Source organism: Onthophagus taurus, chromosome 7 (genome assembly GCF_036711975.1).
Source record: "Onthophagus taurus isolate NC chromosome 7, IU_Otau_3.0, whole genome shotgun sequence".
NCBI classification, from domain to species: Eukaryota; Metazoa; Arthropoda; class Insecta; order Coleoptera; family Scarabaeidae; genus Onthophagus; species Onthophagus taurus.
Window position 1 is genome coordinate 39,099,110 of NC_091972.1, and position 21,001 is coordinate 39,120,110.

At 33.4% G+C, this 21,001-nt stretch overlaps 2 protein-coding genes across 2 annotated transcripts; both read left to right on the forward strand.

Moving 5' to 3' along the window:
• The first annotated feature begins 37 nt into the window (after window positions 1–37).
• Window positions 38–12,202, forward strand: LOC111418250 (uncharacterized). The gene is made up of 7 exons (XM_071197569.1): window positions 38–274; window positions 337–1,381; window positions 1,435–1,690; window positions 10,491–10,713; window positions 10,764–11,368; window positions 11,424–11,860; window positions 11,912–12,202. The coding sequence occupies exons 1-7, from the start codon at window positions 67–69 to the stop codon at window positions 12,186–12,188; spliced, it is 3,051 nt and encodes a 1,016-aa protein (XP_071053670.1). The 5' UTR covers window positions 38–66; the 3' UTR covers window positions 12,189–12,202.
• An 84-nt stretch (window positions 12,203–12,286) lies between these two features.
• Window positions 12,287–19,013, forward strand: LOC111416174 (UDP-glucosyltransferase 2-like). Its single transcript, XM_023048127.2, has 4 exons — window positions 12,287–17,524; window positions 17,576–18,180; window positions 18,236–18,672; window positions 18,723–19,013. The coding sequence occupies exons 1-4, from the start codon at window positions 17,317–17,319 to the stop codon at window positions 18,997–18,999; spliced, it is 1,527 nt and encodes a 508-aa protein (XP_022903895.2). The 5' UTR covers window positions 12,287–17,316; the 3' UTR covers window positions 19,000–19,013.
• Window positions 19,014–21,001: the final 1,988 nt, after the last annotated feature.

Consider the following 21,001-nt stretch of genomic DNA (forward strand, 5'->3'; position numbering starts at 1 on the left):
TAAATTTGTCCTCGACAATCTCTTTTTATTTCAGTCATCGCGTGTTCATCGCCGTCGAAAAACGAAATGTTGTTTAAGATATTCTTAATAATCAATGTACATTTCGTTTTAGCGGAAAATATTTTATTTGTGAATTTGGTGCCATCTCCGAGTCATCATATTTGGAACGAAGCTTTAATTGAGGGTTTGTTGAGTAAGAATCATAATGTTACAATGATTGGTTTTTATCCTGCGAATATAATAAGTAACAATTATTCTATTTTACAAATAAATGGTGTGTATATATTATTATTAAATTTATATTATGCAATTTATGTGTGTAATTAATTATTTTAGATGAAAAATTTACTGAAAATATATCATCAACATTAAAAAATGTAATTGATGAAACTAGTGTTAAATCAATTTTATCGATGTGGGAGTTTATTCAGAAATCGTGCGAGTTTAACATGAACTCAGAAGAATTTAAAGCACTTTTAAATTACCCAAAAAGCTTTTTTAATTTATTAATTTTCGATATAACATTTTCAGAGTGTTATTTACCCTTAATCGATCATTTTAACAATCAACCCGCAATCGGAGTAACAGCGTTTGGTTTACAAACATATTTAAATGATATCATCGGCGAATCAATCCAAATTTATACTCCTTATTACGGTTTACCTTACACCGACAAAATGAATTTATTTCAAAGATTTTGTAGCATTTTTTACACAACAATCGAGCGCTTATCCAGATTTTATTACCTCCCAAAATTAGATGAAATAAATAAAAAAGTTTTCGGCGAAAACGTTCGAAAAATTAACGAATTAGGAAACGAAATATCATTAATTTTCCCTAATGATGACCCAATATTAGATTACCCAAAACCAAACGTCCCAAATGTCATCCAAATCGGTGGGGTTCATTTAAAAGAAATAAATCAATCAGCAACAAAAATCGATGAAGATTTAGAAAAGATTTTAAATAATTCTGTTGAAGGAATCGTTTTTGTTTCATTAGGTTCAAATTTTCAACCGAAATTTTATAAAGACCACGTAAAAAGTGCTTTCATCGAAGCATTTTCGAAATTAAATCAAACTATTTTATGGAAATTTGATGATATCGTAACTTCAAAAAATGTTATCATTAAAAATTGGTTCCCTCAAAGCGATATTTTAGCCCACTCGAATACAAAACTTTTTATAACCCATTGTGGTGCTTTAAGTTCCCAAGAAACTATATTTAGGGGAATTCCGATAATCGGAATACCCCTATTTCATGATCAATATTATAGAAGCGCGAAATTTGAAGAAATTGAAGCAGGAATTATTTTAAACTATAAAGAAATTACAGCGAATAAACTTTATGAATCAATCAATGAAGTTTTGATGAATTCAAGGTTTTAATTTAATCTTTTATTGAATTAAATTTAATTTTTGTTTTTTTTAACAGATATAAAGAAAATATGATGAAGTTATCGTCTTTGTATAAAAATCAGCCTCTAAAACCGCTTGATAAGTTTTTAATGTGGTTTGATTATTTATTAAAAAATGGTGATTTACGTAATCTTTCGGTTGCGGGAAGAAAAATGAGTTGGTATCAAACGAATAATTATGATATCTTGGGATTAATTGTGGTTATTGTTGTTGTGGTAAAAATGTTGGTGAATAAATTGGTTTTTAACGGTGGAGATAAAAAAGAAAAAACTGATTAAAACGAATATTTTTTTATGACGAAAAAATGTAAATAATAAATAATCTCATTATCATTTCATTAACTTAAATCATTTTATTCACCAAAACTCCAACATTCCCAAAATAACCGAATTACAAACATCACTTAACTTAATCACATTCCATCAGCACAGCTAATTGCGTTATTGGGTTATCATGTGTAACGCCGAAATAGATTTAGAACTTCATTGGTTTTCACGGCCAATGAAGGCCAAATTTCTAAATTATGCTAAAAATTTGAAGAATTTTAAGAGAAGGACTACTAAAGTATGTATTTTAGCCATTTCTCCTCGTGAAGAAGTAGTTTTGGTGCGTGCATAAATAGATCAGGATTCGCAGGCATCGTTTATCAGTGAGGACTAGATTTTACTGTGCTTCGGATTTCGAAAAGCATAACTTCCTCATAAATAGCACCGTTTATATATAGCACTATCGAAATTAAAATTTCTTTTCATGGTATTCGTTTGTGCCACGTTTGTGCTGTTTTGTGCCGTAAACGCGGTCGTTTGTGCTGCTTTCGTTCGTGAGATATTCGAGTTTTTTGTAGGTGGGGCTGGAGACATGAAATTAAAATTGTTCCCTATGCCGCCCCTCTTGTACTGACATAAAAATGCCCTAATAGTTTTCGTTTGTGCTTCGTTTGTGCTGGTTTGTGCCGCAAACGCCAAGATTTGTGCTATTACGGTACGCCAGATATTAATTTATTTCTTATTAAGGGTGCGCGGAAATCGCCTCCGTTGCACTGATATAATATGGCCCACAATTCTTAAGAAGGAACCAGTTTAAAAACTTCCAGTTAAAGAATTCTACTCTAGTATCTGAAGTTTTTAAATAAAATAGGTCAACATCATTAATTAAGAACTGGCGATTTTTTTTTAATATTATTGTAGTAGGGTTATTTAATAAGGCCCATTGAAGCGGCTGTTTAACAGTGGGTTTTTTTAAAAAACTCATTGATGAGTCAAATTTTGTTTTTCTACTTTTTCATACACAATTTTATTACGGTTTGAAATTAAGTGGACCTTATTTGCCGCAGGTACCTTACATTTTGCAATTAATTTTATTTGACGTATACGATGGTTTGTACGTTGTTACACATTTTCTTTTTAATTGATGAGCTTTTGTTGTTTAAATCATCGTACTTTTGCCAAACACAATTTTTGTGACAATAAGACACGAAATGTCCAACACTTTTGGCTGATACACCTCCAAAATAGTTTACTAGACCCTTCAAATGGTACCTGATATTTTCCATCACAATAACTTTCGGAAAAATTTCAAAAGAAAGTTAACATGCAGTGAAGGTTTCAAAAATTATATATGGGTAAGTTACAACCGGCACTTTCATAATTTTTTCTCCACAGCAATAGTTGACCACCACAGGTTTAAGGGATTCTTGCAGAAGTTGCCCCAACTTGTGCTGAGTATAGGTGTCTGACGGTAATAATAATAACGCATTTTGTGTTTCGGTAATGTTTTTTTCGCATTTGATACATTTGGTAACTACCTTCAATGATTTTGGAAGATAATTGTCAATATTGTCTAATAACTGGGAAAGGGTATACGTGGCGTCATATAAGTAAATTCCCTGGGGTTGAGGTTTGGGGGTTAGCTTTTCAATTAATATTTTTGAATGATAAAGGTAAACTGTCTTGGAAACTCCTTCTTTCACAAGCTTTTGAAGCAACTTCATCAACAAATTATCAGTTTTGTCAAGTAGAGTTTGGAAGGAGGTACTATCACAGTATGACTGGTAAAGTACATTACATTACATTACATTACATTACATAGAATACATATCGGGTAGGCGGACCAACCAACCTTGCACCGCGACCCTAAGGATCTATTGTACCCCGATAGATATCGTTATCAAATTTCACCGTGCAGTCCAATGCTCTTAACGAACATTAATACCTTGCTCGGCGAAAGGTCATTCAGATCTTTTGAGGAGATAAACTGCGACCCAAAAATCGAGAATCTGATACGGTTAACGGCAGGGCAGTGACATAAAACATGCTCAACCGTCTCTGCTTCCTCCGCACATAGTCGGCATTCAACATCGTCGGCTAAACCCAACAAGTTGAGGTGTGCTTTTAATCGGCAGTGCCCAGTAAAAACACCCATTAGAACTTTTATGCTACTACGGACAAGTCCTAAAATATTCCTGGGTTTGACAGTGGCGATGTTAATAAACACCTTAGCATGTCTCATTCCAGGAGAACTGGTCCACAGTAGGCGAAGTCTCTCTTCAGCCCACAGTCCAATCCTATATTTGGCCATCGCAAATGATACACCAACTGCTGGTTCCGGCCCCACAAACGCTTCAGCGCTGCCATCTCGTGCTAGCTTATCTGCCGCTTCATTACCAGCAACCCCAGAGTGACCCGGGACCCAGATCAGAGAGACTCTGTTATCACAACTCAGTGTGTTTAATGTTCTCTTACAATCATTAACCAGAACCGCCACCGTTTTCACGGCTTGCAGCGCCTGGAGAGCGGCTTGACTGTCTGAGAAAATTCGTACTGTCATGTTGAACATCAAATCTGACGGCATTGATAGCACAGTATCAGTGCTTATAATGTCTTCCGCAGCCCATTGGTAGGACATGTCGGAACAGTTTTGAGCATATTGCTTAAATCTGTAAATGGTTGTTCTAGCCACTTTCTCTATATGCAAATGCAGTGGAGATAGGCCAAGCAGAACCTCCATTGCTAGAGTTGGCGTTGTGCCTATCGCACCAGAGATTGCCAATCCAGCTACTCGTTGAATTCGTGAAAGTTTACAGATAACTGAAATCTGTCGGACTTTCCTATACCAGGCTGCTGCTCCGTATGTGATCATAGGTCTAACCACAGTCACATAGAGCCAGTACAGTCTTTCAGGGGTAAGACCCCAATTTTTTCCACAAAGACTGCGACAAGTCCACAAGGATAGTCTAGCTTTGTGCAAGACTCCCTGCAAATGTCCATTCCATGACAGGGTTTTGTCTAGGATTACTCCTAGATATTTGACTTCCTTTGAGAAAGGAATTTCTTCACCTTGGATAGTTGGGCGGATTAGTCCATCCAACTTTCGCTTCCTGGTGAAGGGCACAACAAGTGTCTTTTGCGGGTTTATTGAGAGGTTCTCTCCCTTACACCAAGCGCAAATGGTATCTAGGGTCACCTGGAGGACTTTAGATATCCTCGGCAAACAGGTTCCTTTGACCATAACGACAATGTCATCAGCATAAGCTTGCATTTCCACACCAACGGCTTCGACTATCGCAATCAGATCGTCAACTAGGATGGACCAAAGCAGGGGAGATAACACCCCTCCCTGCGAGCAGCCACCTCCCGGCCTGAAGCGTATCGTATCACCGTGGAGTGAAGTAGAAACTATTCTACTATCTAGCATATTGCGGATCCAACCCGCTATAGTTGCTTCCACTCCCCTGTCAAGAGCAGCTCTTTCAAGAGATTGTGGTATTGCGTTGTTGAACGTTCCCTCTATATCCAGAAACGCACAAACCAAGATTTCTTTATCCTGCAGCGTCCTGGATACTCTACCAACTAAGTTGTGTAGAGCCAATTCTGCTGATTTTCCCGCTTGATAAGCATACTGGTGGCGACTTAGTGGACCAGATACCAATGGCACCGTACGGATATACCGTTCCAGAACTTTTTCAAGGGTTTTCAGCAGAAATGACGTTAGGCTGATGGGTCGAAAGGCATTAGAAGTAGGGACCGAACGGCCCGCTTTGGGTATGTAAGATACCCGTACCTTAGTCCATTCTGCCGGCACATATTTCCAGGCGACACTCGCTGTGAAAATTTTTACCAAAATTGGCAACAACAAAGACCTCCCCATTGCAGTTATGTCAGCTTAATACAGATACAAATCTTGGCGTTTGCGGCACAAACCAGCACAAACGAAAACTATTAGGGCATTTTTATGTCAGTACAACAGGGGCGGCATAGGGAACAATTTTAATTTCCATGTCTCCAGCCCCACCTACAAAAAACTCGAATATCTCACGAACGAAAGCAGCAGAAACGACCGCGTTTACGGCACAAAACAGCACAAACGAATACCATGAAAAGAAATTTTAATTTCGATAGTGGGGGAGCTGGCATGTCTCCAGCCCCACCTACAAAAAACGTAAATATCTCGTGAACAAAAGCAGCACAAATGATCGCGTTTGCGGCACAAAACAGCACAAACGTAGCACAAACGAATACCATAAAAAAAAATTTAATTTCGATAATGGGGGGCTGGCATGTCTCCAGCCCCACCTACAAAAAACGCAAATATCTCATGAACCAAAGCAGCAATGTGGCATTTTCACATTTTAGATATGCTGAGGTTGGCGGGCTGGGAACATGGAGCCCCGTTCGCGAATTAATACTTCGAATCGTGTCGTTTCAATTAAATTCATTACAAAAAGAGAAAACGTTTCTTTTACTTCATTTCATTTACTTGCCACAAAAATAAATTAAAAACATTCCATTGGAATCAGAAGATGTAATAAACAGGGTCTTTTCATTTGAGGGTATAACATATTTGATTTTATTCGTGAAATTTGCGCAAGAAAGTTTAACGCATACACGATAGCACAACAAAGAATAATCGGATGGATCAGTTCCCTTCTTTGGTACATTGGGTCACATTAAGTCTGCTATGAGCTCTATGACAAGTATGGAGGTTGGATTCACCTCATCATAGGGGATTTTCCAAAAGAGTTCTATGACTAAATTGCGAGTTGTGTTTAACCACCTACGGGACATCGTTAAATTAATGTGCGCATGTCAGACTTTCTTCTACTTCTGCTTTTTCTTTGAAGGAGCCGTAGAAGCTTGTTCTATCCATTCTGTTCTGCTTACATTTCTTATGATGAGGACGAGCTATCTGTTTCAAGGACAGACATGCACAAGTGACATCGGAAAGAGTCACTTTGACTAGGGGTGTTCCACAGGGTCTATCCTTGGTCCTCTTTTATTTTTGATGTTTTTCAATGACTTTCCGTGACAGTCTTATTTTAGGGACATTGACTATTTATTATATGCTGACGATGTCACTTTGATTATCCGAAGCGATGAAGCTAAAGAGGTCATTCAAGGATCAGAATTGGTTCTAGATAGAGCACGTAAATGGTGCATCGCGAATGAGTTGTGTTTGAATGATGGGAAAACAGTCAGAATAATATTAAGTCAGAGGAATTTTAATTTTACTAATTTTGGTAATCCGTTGTTTGGTAAATTCTTGGGAGTTTACATAACCACTCATAAGTAAGAAAATTTCAAAAAACAAATATGTACTAAAAGAAATTCACTCAAATGAGAAATATGCCAAGGAATAAAATAATATTATACATTTTTTTATTATACAGGATGTCTCACGTAACTGGTTCGTGAGATAGTACTATAGTATATCAGTATACTATAGCATTACATTTAAAATAACGAAGTTATGGTCTACTTCCGGTAGACCGGAAGTGGCAGCCATCTTAAAAATATGTTAAATCGAAAGATTCGAATGAATAACACATGCTACCAAAATTTCAAAACAGTACGAATAGTGGAACCTGAAAAAGTTCTAACGAATCAGTTCCGTGAGACATCCTGTATTAGTAAATTGTACTTATGTGGAAATTTAAAAAATATATTACGATACTATTTTTCACGATCAATGATGTTCCGCTTTTCCAATGTTAAAATCTGGTCACCTTACCATTTGGATGCTGATATGCAATTTTTGTAATCGTTAGAAGTCTATTCATTTGGATTCATGAAACATTATATTTCGTCGTTACTGCTTCCCTAATGGGTCACTTGTTGACCTATTTTTCAGGTTGTTCAGGTGTCCATAAGATGATATACTTATGGCCAAACAAGTGTAATCTGTTACTTCTTCTATTACGTGGTCGTTCAATTCTAGTTTACATCTCTCTCGCTAGATTCTCTAGCTATTACCATAGTTTTTGTTTGGTAACATGTTTTTTTTTCTGCTTGAATTCCTGGTGTAGCCATTATAGTCCATTCTCCGTGTTATGGTCAATTAATGATGCACTATCCGCGTGGTATATGACTTTTACTTCACCTAATTATTTTCTATTTTTCTTCTCTCCTAGTTAGTTAACTAAACCGTAAACCGTAGTAGACCGCATTGACCATTGACCTGTTTTTCAAACACCCCTGTTGTTCCTAGCATGTTGTTATATACTTCAGAATGCTGTTTGCAGGAGACGGAGAACAGCTTCATGGATATGTTTAGAAGGGAAATTCCTCGGTAATTCTCTTGGTATGAGGATATTCTTCTTTTAAAAAATGAAATAGTGATACTGGTTCTCCAGCTTTCTGGAGATTATACATTCTGCAGTATTTTATCATACAGCTTCATGATTTGTTCTGTTAGTTCTTCTCGTCTCCACTTAAGCAGCTCATAGAGATCCACACCTGATTACTTTCACTTTTTTTATTCGTCTTATCGGCAGCAAAACTTCCTCCGCTGTGAATTATTCTATTTTTTTCTCAGCATCTGCTCTCTTCATGCTTGATCTTTCGGCGAAGGTTACATACAGGTGGAGAATGAACGAATGAATTTTTAGAAATTAGGGAAGATAACCGAGAAGATATAAAAGGAGCGGATTCGTTGTTTAGAAGCGAATACTATGTCAAATATGATTCATACTCTTGATCAATTGCCTCTATATTACTAGAAATGCGACTGATTGGTGAAGATAAGTCTCCTCGTGTTCTCAGATTGATCTGCAACATCGAAATAGATTAGTTACTATTTGTAAGGAATAAAGTAGATGCAATAAATAACAGGTTCACGGTGAAGATTTTCTTCGAGGAGCATTGTCCATCCAGGGTTCATTGTTGACTCGGGATTGATTAGTGCATTCGGAGAGATGGGGCATTTTCGTCTTGATCACCTTTGGATAGTGCAAGTAGTATTAACAACTTTAAAACTCGTGTTTCCTTTTGAAACTGATTTCGATGCCGTTAAGGTACTTGTGCACTTCGGTAGCGACGTTTTGATTTATAACTGGATCGATTCAACGGTAACTATCGCGAAAATTTGCAGTCATTCAAGAAAATTAAAAGATTTTCTCCGCAACATGGTCGTAATGGTTTAACAACTTCAGAACTAATCGATGTGGTGATCTGATCCTTCTTTAAATATCACTAAATTCCCGGAATCAGCTTTGAACCAGTTCTCAAGTATTTAGAAAAGTATTCAATTATTTCCAAACATTGAAATGACTTTAAATCAATTCTTAACCATTTAGAAAACTTTTCAACGATTGCCAATCAGTTTTCTATTTAAGTACGAATGCTTTCACGGCCAGTATTAATTGAACTAACACCAGCACTATCACTAGAACTAAAACTTGACCTAGAACTAGAAACTTTCTGACGACGCACGGCTTAACCCGAAAGTTTCTAGTTCCAGGTCTAGTGTTAGTTCTAGTTATAGTGCTAGATATATGTCAACTGTCAATTATTTAAATAAGTTTTTAATGATTACTAACCAATTTTCAATTATTTTGAACAATCTTGCAATACTAGAAACTTGTACCAATTGTACTGTGAACCAAATCTTAACTATTTAGACAACTTTTTAATGATTACTAAGCAGTTTTCTACTATTTTGAATAACCTAGTCTAATTAGTTTTAAATAATTTAGACTAGTTTTCAATGAGTACCAACGAAACTTCAATTATTTGAACAACTTTGCAACACTATAAACTTAAATTAAAACAATAACTTGCAATATGGATCATTTGGATAACTATAAATTACTTTTAAACAATTTTAGACAACATTTTTAGTCAGTTTCAACAACCTGAAATAAATTTAAATCAGTGTTCAACTATTCAGAGTTTTTATTTATTTAGACAAACGTCAAAAGATTACCAACCAATTCTCCATTAATTTGGATAATTTTGCAATACTGTAAACTTGTCTTGAACAATTTTAGATGCAGTTTTCAAACAATTTAACAACATGAAATACCTACGAACCAGTTCTAAGCCATTTAGACAAGTTTTCAATAACTAGGAACCAGTGTTCGATCACTTTGAACCACCTGGAAATGGTTTGACCACTTCTCAATCACTTGCACAATTTTGCAACACAATAAACATATTCTGAACAAGCTGAACTAGTTTTCAATCATTTAGATAAATTGTTGAAGTATACCAAGCAATTTTTAATCATTTTGAACAACTTTGCAATGTTATTAACCAGCTTTCAATCATATTGTATTATCTGGAATCGATATAAACCATTTCAAAATCATAGATTTTGAATAAGCTTCCATGATAAGGTTACAGAATGATCATCACCACTAACTTGTAAGTGTTTTCTTAATTAAGAAATTTCTCGAAGCCTTAAAGGAGTCATTCAAATTCTTTTTAACACTAATTACATTTACAATTAATTAAAGATTTGTATAACTCTTTAATCTTGAAGCAGAGCTTAATATCATTCTTGAACCATAGAAGATAGTTGAAAGTAACGATTATCAATCTGATTAAATATTATCCTATTTAAGATGTAATTAAAAAGAACATTATGATAACATAATTATAATTAAAGAAATTAGTTATTAAAGATTAAAACAATAAAAATGCAATAGTTATTCGATAAGGTCTAATCCCGCATGAAAATGAATAAAATTGAATTGACCTTAAAAAGATTAGATAAATAGGTACCCACATTACACAATATAACTCTACGTTTTAAGTGCAATTATTTCTCAATGTTTTTCTATTGTATTCAGCATAGAGAACTACTCTTATAATGTTAAAGTTTTTCCTCGTTTTAATTTCAATTCAACAAATAACTTGCAAACATATTTTATTTATAAATTTGGTTCTATCTCCAAGTCATCATGGATGGAATGAAGTTTTAATCGAAGGCTTATTAAGCAAAAACCATAATGTTACAATGATCGGATATTATGAACCCAAAATAAAACATCCCAATTATAATGTTTTACAAGTTGATGGTAAGTTGAGATAAATTTAAATAATCATTTTTAATTCTTTTTATGTGTAGTGAAACCATTTGCGCAAAACGTTGATGCTATATATGAACAAGCATCAGCTGATGGTTCTGCAAGTATAAAATCAATATTCAATTTAGCAACATTTGTTGAAAATGGTTGTAAATATAGTTTAAATACGCAACAATTTAAGCAACTTTTAGGTTACCCCAAAGATTCGTTTGATTTGATTATTTTCGATATAACACTTTCAGAATGTTTTTTACCTTTAATAGATCATTTTGGGTTACCCCCAACTGTTGCTGTAACTGCTTTTGGAATGAACACTTATTACAACGATATTGTTGGCCAATCAACGGAAAATTATATTCCATATTTCGGTTTACCCTACACGGATCAAATGAGTTTTTTTGAACGAATGCACAACTTATTTTATTTAACCATGGAAAGTATAATAAGAGTAAATTCTATTAAGAAATTAAATGTTATCTCTAAAGAAAGTTTTGGAACAAAATCTAGAAGCATTGAAGATTTATTTAAAGAAATCTCATTAATTTTTCCTAATGATAACCCGATTTTGGATTATCCCAGACCAACGGCACCAAATGTTATTCCAATCGGTGGGGTTCAAGTTAAGCCACCGAAAAAACTTGATAAGGTAAGATTAGAAATTTGTTAAAAATATTCTTAACTAATTTAGTAATTGATTTTAGGATTTACAAAAAATTTTAGACGATTCCAAACAAGGTGTAATTTTCGTATCTTTAGGTTCAAACTTTTTACCAAAATTTTACGGAAAACACGTTATAAAAGCTTTCAAGGAATCGTTCTCAAAACTAAATCAAACCGTTCTATGGAAATTTGATGATGATGGTGATCTTTCTAAAAATATTATTACTCGAAAATGGTTCCCTCAAAGCGACATTTTGGCCCATCCAAACACGAAGCTTTTTATAACTCATTGTGGTGGACTAAGTACGCAAGAAACTATAATTAGGGGTGTTCCAGTTATCGGAATACCGTTATTTGCTGATCAATTTAACCGAGCCGGAAAGTATCAATCAATTAATGGAGGTGTAATTCTAAAATATTCGGAATTAACGACCGATAAAGTTTATAATTCAATTGTGGAAGTTTTATCTAATCCTGTGTAAGTTATTTTTTTTTTTAATAAAAATATTTATTAAATCACTTTTTGTAGGTATAAAAACAATATGAAACGATGTTCCATGTTGTATAATGAACAACCGGAAAAACCAATGGAAAAATTTTTGATTTGGACCGATTATATTCTTAATAATGGTCATTTAAAACATCTATCTCTTGCACGTAGAGAAATGAGATGGTATCAAGTAGATAATTGGGATATTTTTGGGTTTATTATTGGTGTATGTTTATTTTTGTATGTTTTATTAAAAAAAATATCCTGTGTAATATTAAAAATGTGCAAAACAGATCGAAAAGAGAAAATAAATTGACCTAAAATGTAAAACTTTATGTAAAATTTCAAGAATTTTTAAAATGATAGGACGTAAGAAAATTAATGTTGATGATATGCCTTAGTTTGTAATAATGTGTTACAAATGTTGTTTTCAATTTGTTGGAAACTAATTTTCAATTAATTTTGACAATTTTAGACAGGTTATCAAAGATCATCAATAAATTTAATCACTTTGAAACATGGAATATGTGAACCAGTTTTCAATCATTTAGACACGTCCTAAAAGATTGCCAACCAAATTTCAATTAATTTGGACAATCTTGCAACACCATAAACTTATTTTCAACTTTAGATACAGTTCTCATTTAGACCATTTAGATTTTTAAACAGTTATTAATTATTTTCAAAAACACGAAATAAATTTTTGAACAAGCTGAAATAGCTCCGAGCCAGTTTTTAATGATCACAAAGTAGTTAATGATAAAATATGATAAAAGGATAAATGAACAACTCAAAGATAAAATCATGAAACACAAAAAAGAATAGAGATCTTACGAAGGTGGTGAGGGCGAGAGAGAAATACTGGAAAAAGTTTCTAAGCGACAAGAACAAGATCAATATTATAATAATAATAATAATAATAATAACTTTATTATCCCAACAGAAATTTGTTTTCCAAAAAGAGAGATAATGTTATAAACAACAAAATTAAGCCTAAGAACGTACATTAATTGACATAATAAGAAGTAAATATATACAAACAAAAAGAAAAAGAAAGAAAACATATTCAATGAAAAATGAAAAATCAAATAACAACAATTTAACAAACTGCTAAGTTAAACATCGAAGAATGATACACATTCGGTCGTATTAGCAGCTCGCATTAATTTGTTGAATGGGGAATTTAAATGAATTAAATGAATGCGCGATAGGCAGTCAGTCCCAAGTTCATAATCAAAATTGATGGTGTTACGTTTCTGGCTATATGTCATTACCTGACATTTGGAAGTATTCAGAATCAATCTATTAGTAGTACACCACGAGTAGAGTTTATTTAAGTCCAACTGAAGTGAAATGCAATCCTGTTCACTACCAATAGTAGTAAACAACTTCAGATCATCTGCGTACAATAGGGCATTGGTGCTAAAGCTCATTGGTAAGTCATTCACAAAAATATTGAACAGTAGAGGGCCAAGTATGGATCCTTGTGGTACGCCACTAGTAACGCTTATTTTTCTCGATTTAATACCAGACAACTCGACGTATTGTCTTCGATTTGACACATAGGATGACAGAAGCCGTATAAGAGAACAATCACACCCAAACTTCTCCAACTTTTCCGTCAACAAGAAGAGGTCTAAACAATCGAAGGCCCGTGAGAAATCCGTGTATATGACATCCACCTGTCCACGGCGATCTAGTGCCCTAGATACGTATTCGGTAAAACTCAACAGGTTAGTGGCTGTGGATCTACCTTTGCAGAAACCATGTTGATGTTCAGACATTCGTGCTTTGGTGTAGAATTCCATCTTGTATGCTACGATTTGTTCAAACAGCTTCGCGAAGTTATTTATAATAGCTATTGGCCGATAGTTCATCACACAGCACCTATCACCTTTTTTGAAAACAGGACAAATTCTGCTCAATTTCTAGGTTTCCGGAAAATCAGAGTTCCTTACAATTAGATTGAAAATATGTTGCAGTGGTCGCAGAAATGCAGGTGCACAGTCTTTAACTATAAATGCAGGAATACCATCTGGCCCGGTTGTATTTTTTGCCTTAAATCTATTGAAGGATTCCACCATTTCGCCATAGCTAATTTCAGAGATACCGAAAGAAACCCCAGTCATAACAGGATTGATATGGTGACTATTAGAGGCAGCGAATGAGGTACGACTATACATACAATATTGATGACATTGAGAAAATATAAGGATCATAAATATATTTATCCACGAAGACTTTACTAAGGAAGGCAGGAAAAACGAGAATTTAGGTACATGGAGTAGAAGCCTAAAAGAACAAGAATTGGAGGAAGAATTTGTATGAGCAGACTTCAAGTCCTAGAAGTAAAATTGGAAAATGTCACTTCATATGGAGGAAAGTGGGCGAACACAATAGATCGAATAGGTTCTATAATCCAAAGAACCACTAAAGAAACAGTAAGACAATGCAGAGCACTATCGGAAAGAATACTGAATATAGACTTGAAAAACATGACAAATACAAAAATCATAACAGCAGTATAAGAACCAGATGAAGATAAAGGGCAAATAATAAAGAAAACTTCTGATATTCTTTAAAGTAGTAGGAACAACCAGAGACATCATCATATCTGAAGATTTTAATGGAAGAGTGGGAGTAAGAAAATATAATAATAATGGAGCTAATAGCAAATTTAAGAATAGCTGAAGAGGAAGCTCAGAAAAATGAAGTAGCAGCTTAAGGAAACACATGTGAAGAAATTATAAAATCGTACACACAAAATAATAGTAACTGGATATGAACAAAAAATAGTCGTAAATTTAATAAAAGAAATGGAAACAACAGATAGCCCTAATATAGAAAAATTATGGAAAGTATTAAAAGTGTTATAATCGGAGCGTCACATAATGTATAACAAACAAAGAAGTAAGAATAAGGGTGAAGATACTAGTTAAACAATCAAAACGAATAACATGAGAAGAATTTGAGAGAAAATTAGAGAAATATAGGAAAAGTAATCAAAAGCTGTTCTATAATGTCCGAAAAATTTGCTTTGAGAATAGCAAATGAAGTAGGCAAAATACTGACAATAGGAATATAAATAATGGAACGCTGAAAATGCAAAGATAAAGCAAGGAGCAAAGAGAAATAAATGATGGACAAGAAACATATGGGGAGTTTATTGCCTTTGATATGTTTTTGCCCTTTTGTAGTCGACTTTGTATTTCCGCCCCACATATCTTTGCATAGTTTGATTATGATGTAATCGCTCACAACCAGATCTTTTTTTTTTAATTAACAGATGCACCTGTCGTATGCATCTATTAATTTCCTTGTCATATAGTTACGGACATCTTCGTCCTCGGCCACTGCCACTTGGCCATCTGCAAAACATAGCTATACAGCGTTATCTGTTCTGCACATATATATGAAACAATGCGCAACCTTGTTCCAACTTTGCTTTTGCCCCTTTGTATAGTTCTTGTACTACCTTACTTAGTGTGTCATTTATTGATGTTTATGATAGAACTTGCCACAATTTTTTTTGAGTGATGACCTTGGTTAGATCAACAAATAGATGTATTGCTCTTTTTGCAGCTACTTTCTATTCTGAGATTTGATTTGAACTGAAAATATTATCCACGCATGTTCTTCCCGCTCTGAACCTCGCTTGTTCCTCTGTTTCAAATGGCGCCAATTCTTCCTGTATTAAGTTTTTCAATACGACTGTTAGACATCGGTAATTGTAACAGTTTTCCTGTCGCAACTTTTATGGATCGGTGTTATCCATCCTTCTTTCCAAGCCTCCGGAGTTTCTTCGCCATTCACAAAATTTCAAAAGATGTCTCTCAGACTTTCCAGCAATGCGTTGAGCACATTCTTTATTAACTCCAAGCCGCTTCCCTTGTTGTTTTTCATTTCTTTCAGTGTTTTTTATCAAGTCTACAATTATTTCTGGCGGAGGCTCTTCTAATTTATATGTTGCTGGTGATCGTATTAGGAACTATGGTCTTTGCTTTGTCAATTCCCTTTCATACTGTTCTTGTCAACTCAATACAGAAATAAGTGGTATACTTAATTTTTCATTGATGTTGTTTTTTAAGGATCGATCATCATGGTTGTTTGTATAATTAATTAATATTTTGACAGATTTATTAATATTTCATCCGATACTCGATCTTGTTCCGTATCTTGATGTAACCGTTTTTGATATGCATTTTATTTTATATCCTTTTGGTTTTGTAGGTCCTCATTTCATATAATTTTTTGTTGTTCTTTTGTGCTCTTGGTTTTTCGGCTAAGGCTTTCTTATCTGCTTCATGTATTACGTTGAGGAGTTCAGAGTACGTTTGTATTACGATTGTCCTTCTTTGCATGTTTTGTATTTCTTTGTCTAGTCTTTTTTGGTATTTTTTGTTCTTTTCTTTTGACGTTATATTGTTTGCAGGTTATTGCTTAGGAAGTAATGGTTTGATTCGTATTCAAGACTTCTAGAGACTATTTTATTTTGGATTTTTAATTTAGTGCTTGTATTTTGATGTCATGTGTATTTATGTATGTTTTTATGTTTCAAGAAGTCATTTTATGTTCTCATTCCTTTTGTTGTACATAAGTCTATTAATCAGTGCCTGTTATCGTTAGCTGTTTTTCCTCCAAACTTGCCTACAGCTTCGTTGTTTATTCTTCTATTTGTTCTTGCGTTTAAGTCCTAAAAGTAAACATTCTCGCCTAACGTACTTGCGATAGCGTGCAATGTGTTATATAAAATCTCTTTTTCTGCGGCCTTGGCATCTTCATTTGTATAATTTTTTAGGTTTTCATTTGTCAGTATGAACTTTACATCAAGATGTGCTTATATGTCTTTGAAAATGTCTTTGAAACTTAAAGAAGGTTACTGAACGACTTATTATTTATGCATTGGCTTTAATTACTGAAGCAAAGCTTTAATAATTCACCAGAAAGAAAATAACAGACCATCACCACTAACTTGTAAAGGTTTTCTTAATTGAGAAATTCCTCGAAGCCTTGAAGCAGTTATCAAAATTCTTTTTAACAGTACTTACATTTACAATTAATTCATTTCGATTTGTTTAACTCTTTAATCTTGAAGCAGAGCTTAATATCATTCTTGAACCATGGAAGATAGTTGAAAGTAACGATTATCAATCCGATTAAATATTATTCTATTTAAGATGTAATTAACAAAAACATTATGATAACATAATCCTAATTAATTATTAAAAATTAAAACAAAAAAAATGCAATTATTAGCCGATAAGGTCAAAATAACAAAATCTAATTCCGCAAACATAACGAAAACGAATAAAATTGAATTGACCTTAAAAAGATTAGATTAATAGGTACTCACATTATATAATATCACTGTACGTTTTAAGTGTCTCTGTACAATTTCTCAATACGGTCTTTTATTGTATTCAGCATAGACAACTACTCTTATAATGTTAAAGTTTTTCCTCGTCTTAACTTTAATTCAACAAATAACTTGCAAACATATTTTATTTTTAAATTTGGTTCCATCGCCAAGTCATCATGGATGGAATGAAATTTTAATCGAAGGTTTATTAAGCAGGAACCATAATGTTACAATGATCGGGTATTATGAACCCAAAATAAAACATCCCAATTATGATGTTTTACAAGTTGATGGTGAGTTGAGATAAATTTAAGTAATCTTGTTTAATTTTTTTTTATGTGTAGTGAAACCATTTACTCAAAGCGTTGATACTATAATGGAACAAATATCAGCTGATGGTTCTGCAAGTATAAAATCAATATTCCATTTAGCAACATTTGTTGAAAATAGTTGTAAATATAGTTTAAATACGCAACAATTTAAGCAACTTTTAGATTACCCCAAAGATTCGTTTGATTTGATTATTTTCGATATAACATTTTCAGAATGTTTTTTACCTTTAATAGATCATTTTGGGTTACCCCCAACGGTTGCTGTAACCGCTTTCGGAATGTACACTTATTTCAACGATATTGTTGGCCAATCAACGGAAAATTATATTCCATATTTCGGTTTACCCTACACCGATCAAATGAGCTTTTTTGAACGAATGCACAGCTTATTTTATTTAACCATGGAAAGTATAATAAGAGTAAATTCTATTAAGAAATTAAACGATATCTCTAAAGAAACTTTTGGAACAAAATCTAGAAGCATTGAAGATTTATTTAAAGAAATTTCTTTAATTTTTCCTAATGATAACCCGATTTTGGATTATCCCAAACCAACGGCACCAAATGTTATTCCAATCGGTGGGGTTCAAGTTAAGCCACCGAAAAAACTTGATAAGGTAAGATTAGAAATTTGTTAAAAATATTTTTAACTAATTTAGTAATTGATTTTAGGACTTACAAAAAATTTTAGACGATTCCAAACAAGGTGTAATTTTCGTATCTTTAGGTTCAAACTTTTTACCAAAATACTACGGAAAGCACGTTATAAAAGCTTTCAAGGAATCGTTCTCAAAACTAAATCAAACCGTTCTATGGAAATTCGATGATGATGGTGATCTTTCTAAAAATATTGTTACTCGAAAATGGTTCTCTCAAAGCGATATTTTGGCCCATCCAAACACGAAGCTTTTTATAACTCATTGTGGTGGACTAAGTACGCAAGAAACTATAATTAGGGGTGTTCCAGTTATCGGAATACCGTTATTTGCTGATCAATTTAACCGAGCCGGAAAGTATCAATCAATTAATGGAGGTGTAATTCTAAAATATTGGGAGTTAACGACCGATAAAGTTTATGATTCGATTGTGGAAGTTTTATCTAATCCTGTGTAAGTTATTTTTTTTTAAATAAAAATATTTATTAAATCACTTTTTGTAGGTATAAAAACAATATGAAACGATTTTCCATGTTGTATAATGAACAACCGCAAAAACCAATGGAAAAATTTTTGATTTGGATCGATTATATTCTTAATAATGGTCATTTAAAACATCTATCTCTTGCAAGTAGAGAAATGAGATGGTATCAAGTAGAAAATTGGGATATTTTTGGATTTATTATTGGTGTATGTTTATTTTTGTATGTTTTATTAAAAAAAATATCCTGTGTAATATTAAAAATGTGCAAAACAGATCGAAAAGAGAAAATAAATTGATCTAAAATGTAAAACTTTATGTAAATTTGCAAAAAATTTTAAAATGATAGGAAGTAAGAAAATTAATGTTGATGATTTACGATTCAGAGCGTAAAAGTCACACAATTATAAATAGAGCTTTCAAACATTTTAACAAATCTGAAATAGCTACCAATAATTTAAGCAAACTTTTAATGACTTGCAACCAGTTTCCAATTATTTAGACAAGTTTTCAATTTGTTGGGAACCAATTTTCAATTAATTTTGACAATTTTAGACAGGTTTTCAAAGATCATCAATAAACTTTCAATCGCTTTGAAACCTGGAATATGTGAACCAGTTTTCAATCATTTAGATACGTCCTAAAAGATTTCCAACCAAATTTCAATTAATTTGGGTAATCTTGCAACACTATAAACTTATTTTGAAAAACTTTAGATACAGTTCTCTATTATTTTGAATAACCTAGAATAGCTATGAACCAATTCCTATCCATTTAGGTTTTTAAGCAGTTATCAATTATTTTCAAAAATACTAAATAAATGTTTGAACAAGCTGAAATAGCTGGGAGTCAGTTCTCTAATTAGACAAATTTTCAATGATCACAAAGTATTTAATGGTATGAATGAGATAAAAAAAAATAAACAACTCAATGATAAAATCAAGAAACAGGAAAAAGAATAGAGATCTTACGAAGGTGGTGATGGCGAGAGAGAAACACTGGAAGAAGATTAATATTGATGACATTGAGAAAATTTAAGCAAATAAAATTTTTAAAATAGCCACAAATATATGGATCAACGAAGAAGACAGGAAAGCCCAGAATTTAGGTACATGGAGTATTAGAAGCGTAAAAGAACAAGAATTAGAGGAAGAATTTGTTTGGGCAGATTTGAAGTCCTGGAAGTAGAATTGGAAAATCCATGATGGACAAGAAATAATAAGATAGAAGAAATAATTACATCACATATGGGGATTTTATTGCCTTTGATATGTTTATAGTCTAGTTTTTTTCCAAGGTACATATTATATTCTTTACATGCTTTGATTATGATGTTATCTTCTTTTTTTCAATTAACAGATGCACCGTCTATTAATTTTCTTGTCATATACTCAAGGACGTCCTCGTTCTGGGCCACTACCACTTGGTGATCTGCCAAATATAGGCTATACAGCATTATCCATTCTGCACGTATATATGAAACAATGTGCAGTCTTGCTAGAGGCTTTTTGTGATCTTAAAGCTTTCTGAACTTGCAACAACTTTTTTTAGTGATGGTATCGTATGCCTTGGTTAGATCAACAAATAGATGTGTTGCTCTTTTTGCAGCTACTTTCTATTCTGAGATTTGATTTGAACTGAAAATGTTATCCACGCTTCTTCCCGCTCTGATCCTCGCTTGTTTCTCTATTTCAAATGGCCCAATTCTTCCTGTATTCAGTTTTTCAATATGACTGTTAGACATCGGTAATTGTAACAGTTTTCCTGTCGCAATTTTTATGGATCGGTGTTATCCATCCTTCTTTCCAAGCAAATTCACAAAATCTCAAAAGACAGTTCCCGCCCTTTCTAGCACTGAGTTGAGCATATTCTTTATTAACTCCAGGCCGCTTAAACGTTGTCTTTCATTTCTTTCACTGTTTTTACTTTATTATGGCTACAATTATTTCTGGCGGAGGCTCTTCTAATTTATATGTTGCTGGTGATCGTATTAGGTCTTTGTTTTGGCAATTCTCTTTCATACTGTTCTTGTCAACCCAATACAGAAATAATTGGTATACTTAATTTTTTATTGTTGTAGTTTTTTAAGGATCGCACTGCCTAGCCCGCCATTAAGACTAACGATCCTCATGGTTGTCTGTATAATTAATTTATTTTTTGACAAATTTTTTGATTTAAGCGTTTTTGATATACCTTTTATTTTATATCATTTTGTTTTTGTAGGTCTTTGTTTTTCGCCTAAGGCTTCGTTATCTGCTTACTGTGTTACGTTGAGGAGTTCAGAGTACATTTGCATTACAT